Source organism: Rhincodon typus, chromosome 21, assembly GCF_021869965.1.
Source record: "Rhincodon typus isolate 14 chromosome 21, sRhiTyp1.1, whole genome shotgun sequence".
NCBI lineage: Eukaryota > Metazoa > Chordata > Chondrichthyes > Orectolobiformes > Rhincodontidae > Rhincodon > Rhincodon typus.
This window is the reverse complement of record NC_063352.1, coordinates 43,790,289-43,794,723: the sequence shown is the minus strand read 5'-3', so window position 1 is coordinate 43,794,723 and position 4,435 is coordinate 43,790,289. Positions and strand designations below refer to the sequence as shown.

Here is a 4,435-nt window from a genome sequence, read left to right as displayed (position 1 = left end):
CCATCTGCAATCCGACCCCACCACCAAAGACATCTTTCCCTCCCCACCCTTATCTGCTTTCCGGAGGGACAACTCTCTCCGTGACTCCCTTGTCCGCTCCACACTCCCCTCCAGCTCCACCACACCCGGCACTTTTCCCTGCAACCGCAGGAAGTGCTACACCTGCCCCCATACCTCCTCCCTCACCCCCATCCCAGGCCCCAAGAAGACTTTCCACATCAAGCAGATGTTCACCTGCACATCTGCCAATGTGGTATACTGCATCCGCTGTACCCGGTGTGGCTTCCTCTACATCGGGGAAACCAAGCGGAGACTCGGGGACCGCTTTGCAGAACACCTACGCTCGGTTCGCAACAAACAACTGCACCTCCCAGTCGCGAACCATTTCAACTCCCCCTCCCATTCCTCAGATGACATGTCCATCCTGGGCCTCCTGCAGTGCCACAACGATGCCACCCGAAGGTTGCAGGAACAGCAACTCATATTCCGCTTGGGAACCCTGCAGCCCAATGGTATCAATGTGGATTTCACAAGTTTCAAAATCTCCCCTCCCCCTACCGCATCCCAAAACCAGTCCAGCTCGTCCCTGCCTCCCTAACCTGTTCTTCCTCCCACCTATCCCCTCCTCCCACCCCAAGCCGCACCTCCATCTCCTACCGACCAACCTCATCCCGCCCCCTTGACCTGTCCGTCCTCCCTGGACTGACCTATCCCCTTCCTAACTCCCTACCTACACTCACCTTTCCTGGCCCCATCCCCGCCTCTTCGACCTGTTTGTTTCCTCTCCACCTATCCTCTCCTCTATCCCTCTTCTATCCGCCTCCCACTCTCTCCCTATTTATTTCAAAACCCCCTTCCCCTCCCCCTTTTCTGATGAAGGGTCTAGGCCCGAAACGTCAGCCTCTCTGCTCCTATGATGCTGCTTGGCCTGCTGTGTTCATCCAGCCCTGCACCTTGTTGTCTCGGATTCTCCAGCGTCTGCAGTTCCTACTATCTCAGTATCAGTAGCATCCTCCTTTTGTCCTCTTCATGACATACTTCCTTATCTAATATTCCTTACCTTCTGAGGAAGGGTCACCGGGACCCGAAAAGTTAACTCTGTTTTCTCCTTCACAGATGCTGCCAGACCTGCTGAGCTTTTCCAGCAACTTTATTTTTGTTCTTGATTTACAGCATCCGCAGTTCTTTTGGTTTTTACTTCCTTATCTATCCTTGTGTCATCTGCAATTTTAGTTATCAAACTTCCACTCCCCTCATCTAAGTTTTGGATGTACATTGTAAAAAGCTGAGGACCCAGCATAGATCCCTGTCCCTCAGTCAATTTCTTAACCAGATCCTTAATTTGTCTTCAATCCTATGCCTTATGAAATCCAAATAATCTTTACTGTTCCACTGTTTGCTACTTCAGTCATCTCTTCAAAACTTTGAATCAAGCTTCACCTACCCTTGACCTTTACAAATTGTCGAGAACTGCATTATTTCGAAAACGGTAAACTTTGTGTCATTATAAACTATTCGAAATTTCTGACCGATTGTTTTCAATTGTCGGGCAATGCATTCTTCAAAAAAAGAAATTAACAATAATAAGTGGATTGTCAAATCTACAGAAGTTGACCTAAGACTTTAGATTGACATCCTTTAATGAGTGGGTAAGTTTTGGGCATGTATCTGATGGGAGCAACTGCCAATTAAACAGCCAGCTTGATTCTGAATTTGGCCAGAAGGATGTGGTATTTGCCCTTTCCTCAGGTTGGGGATTGTACTACTGTGTCCTGCAGTGCTGGGGCCTTTGTCTAAGTTGCTTCCCCTGTCCCCTCAATCCCTCAAAGATGGAGCAGACCCTTGCCTTGTGTCCAGAGTAGTCTATCTCCCCGTTGACCAGTCCCTGGTCCTGTTGGACAACAGTGATTGCACAGTGGAGGACTTAGTTACTGTGGTTGGTTCATTAGTTTGCAGATGTTTCATTACCCTGCTGGGTAACATCATCTGTGCAGCCTCCGATGAAGCGCTGTTGTGTCTTACCGCCTGTTATTTAAACGCTCGCTACCTGAGAGCAACTGTACTTCCTACATGGATGCCTCAGGACCCCAGAGTTTAAATACCAGGTGGGAAAACACAACAGTGCTTCGTCGGAGGCTGCATTGATGATGTTACCCAGCACGGTAATGAAACGTCTGCGGAACAACGAACCAGCTCGGCGAGTGAACCAACCACAACATCCATAACCCAAACTACAAATCTGCTCAAGAACCTTAGCTATTTAATTAGTAATGGGTTAAAAGGTTATGGAGAGCTGACATAAAAGTGGAGTTGAGGCCAGGATCAGAGCAACCATGATTGTATTAAATGGCAGAGCAGACTCGAGGGGCTGAATTGCCAATAACTGCTTCTAATTCTATGTCTGTATATTGTAGACAAGTTAATGGTGTACATTGGGGGTCAGAATAGCACAAAAATCATTTTCCTTTCTGACCTTTTTTTTTCAGGGCCCAATCAAGAAAGATCGGGTACAAGGGAAGGCCAGTGTCTCGGTTGATACTTAACAGCTGCAGATGTGAAGGACTCTATCTGTCACTGAATTATTGATCCAACTGATAATAAAGAACAGTTTGATGCTCAGTTTTTGCTTTCCTAAGTTACTTGTTACGCTGCAACAGGAGACTACATCCAGCAAATAATGTCAATGATTAAAATGGTCAATCCCCATATTGTTCTGCTTTCTGGGATAGTTCATAATATGGGATATAAAATCACCACTTTTAAAGCTGATGGAAGCTTTTTGTCTTCATTGCTAATCATTTCCACACACTGAATAATCAGTCACAGCTGGAATTACTCTCCCTTCATCCACATAGCCTCATGGAAGCAATTTTCAACTCCTCTTCGCCATTTCTTTTGGGTTGTGAAGTGTGCAGCTGCTGCAGGGAGAGAAGTACTTTGGACATTCCAAAGCTGATTTGATGCATGGTTTCAGATGGGCCTGTAAAGAGTTGAGCAGCCAGCTGGCTTGTTGTGTACAAGGGTTGCTCAGATAAACAAAGCAAGGTCCCATAGCTGTACTTCGAACACTGATTATAATCCTGAAAATATCGTCAGATCCATGTTGGATTCTTCTGCCTAACTTTACCAGGCGTTGACCAGGGGAATTGACTGGACTAATGAGAAAGCTCTTACAAAGAGTTTGTATATTTGTCATGGACCTGCATGTGCTGTAGGGTGGACCAAATTCTATAGTCGCAGCCCCACTGCAGCACGGGATGGCTGCATGCCAATTATGATCTCTTATGGGCCTCCCTCTCCCAGTGCAGGGCTTTACCTGCGGTGACAGAAGCTGATGCCTGGCCATAAAGCCAGCAAGCAAAAGATGTTGAGTCTTGGTGCCAAGCGAATGGAGTATCTCCTTCATGCAAACCCTGTTTCTGTCAAAGGGCACCCCTCCACATTACCCTGCCCCCTTCCGTTTCCCAACAAAGCTACACCCACCCTGGGTCTGCCACTAAGACACCCCCTAACTCACGTCCCATCCCTGATCTAGCACCAAAATTATTCTTCTGGGCCTCCCTGCAATTCCAGCAGTGGCCACCACTCCCAGGGGCACTGCTGGAAATGTGAGCACCTCCATTGTCACTGCTGGCAGGATTGTTGGCGACTGACAAAGTGGACAAACCTACTTCAAGCCAGTTGCTGAAAAGGAAGACATTGTATGAGGAGAGATGGTTTCGACAAACACAAAGAACGCTGGAGAAAGTTAGCAGATCTGGCATCTTCTGGGCAGAGAGAAATAGAATTAACATTTTGAATCTTCAGAATTGGAACAGAGTGATAAATGTTTACATTGTAAAGGCAGTATGAAGAGAAAGTGGGAATATGGTGTTGAGACAGAGGATCGGCCGTGATCATATTGAATGGTGGAGTGGCTTGAACAGCTGAATGACCTATAACTGTTTGGAGTTTCTATGTTTCTCTTTTGACAAACCTTACACTCATCAGGACAAACACAAGAATGCCAAATTTCAAACTATTGCAGCAACTTCTACTTCAGGTGTAAAGGGGTTAGTTCGTTGGCAAGTTGACTCTGATTGATTGAGGTGTTGCCATGGAGGCAGCAACCGGCAACTGTAGGCTCCTGTTGCATCTGGCCAATTCAGAAAGACTGCAAAGCTTGAACATATTCCTTTGTTTTCTGAGAATGTCTGTCACTTATCAAAAGTATGAATGAACCACACCAGGAGGTCAACTCGATCACATCCCACAGTCAATGTTTTGTTTTGTGGTTGACAAACACAAGTTGGCTGTTTGTGGTCTGTACTCTGGCTGGTATGAATAATCCTAGGAACATTTTGTTTGATTGAATCAGCCAATCACTACATTCCTGACATCCAATCAGTACATACCTGATATCCAATCAGCCAATCACTACATTCCTGACATCCAA

At 46.4% G+C, this 4,435-nt stretch overlaps 1 protein-coding gene across 1 annotated transcript in view; it reads left to right on the top strand.

Moving 5' to 3' along the window:
- The window catches only part of LOC109922138 (60S ribosomal protein L3-like), a 34,264-nt gene extending 31,678 nt beyond the window's left edge, over nucleotides 1–2,586 (top strand). Inside the window, exon 10 of the mRNA XM_048609751.1 lies at nucleotides 2,487–2,586. Within this exon, the coding sequence (XP_048465708.1) occupies nucleotides 2,487–2,543 (57 nt within the window). The 3' untranslated portion in view covers nucleotides 2,544–2,586. The remainder of the gene's footprint in view (nucleotides 1–2,486) is intronic.
- The last annotated feature ends 1,849 nt before the right edge of the window (nucleotides 2,587–4,435 follow it).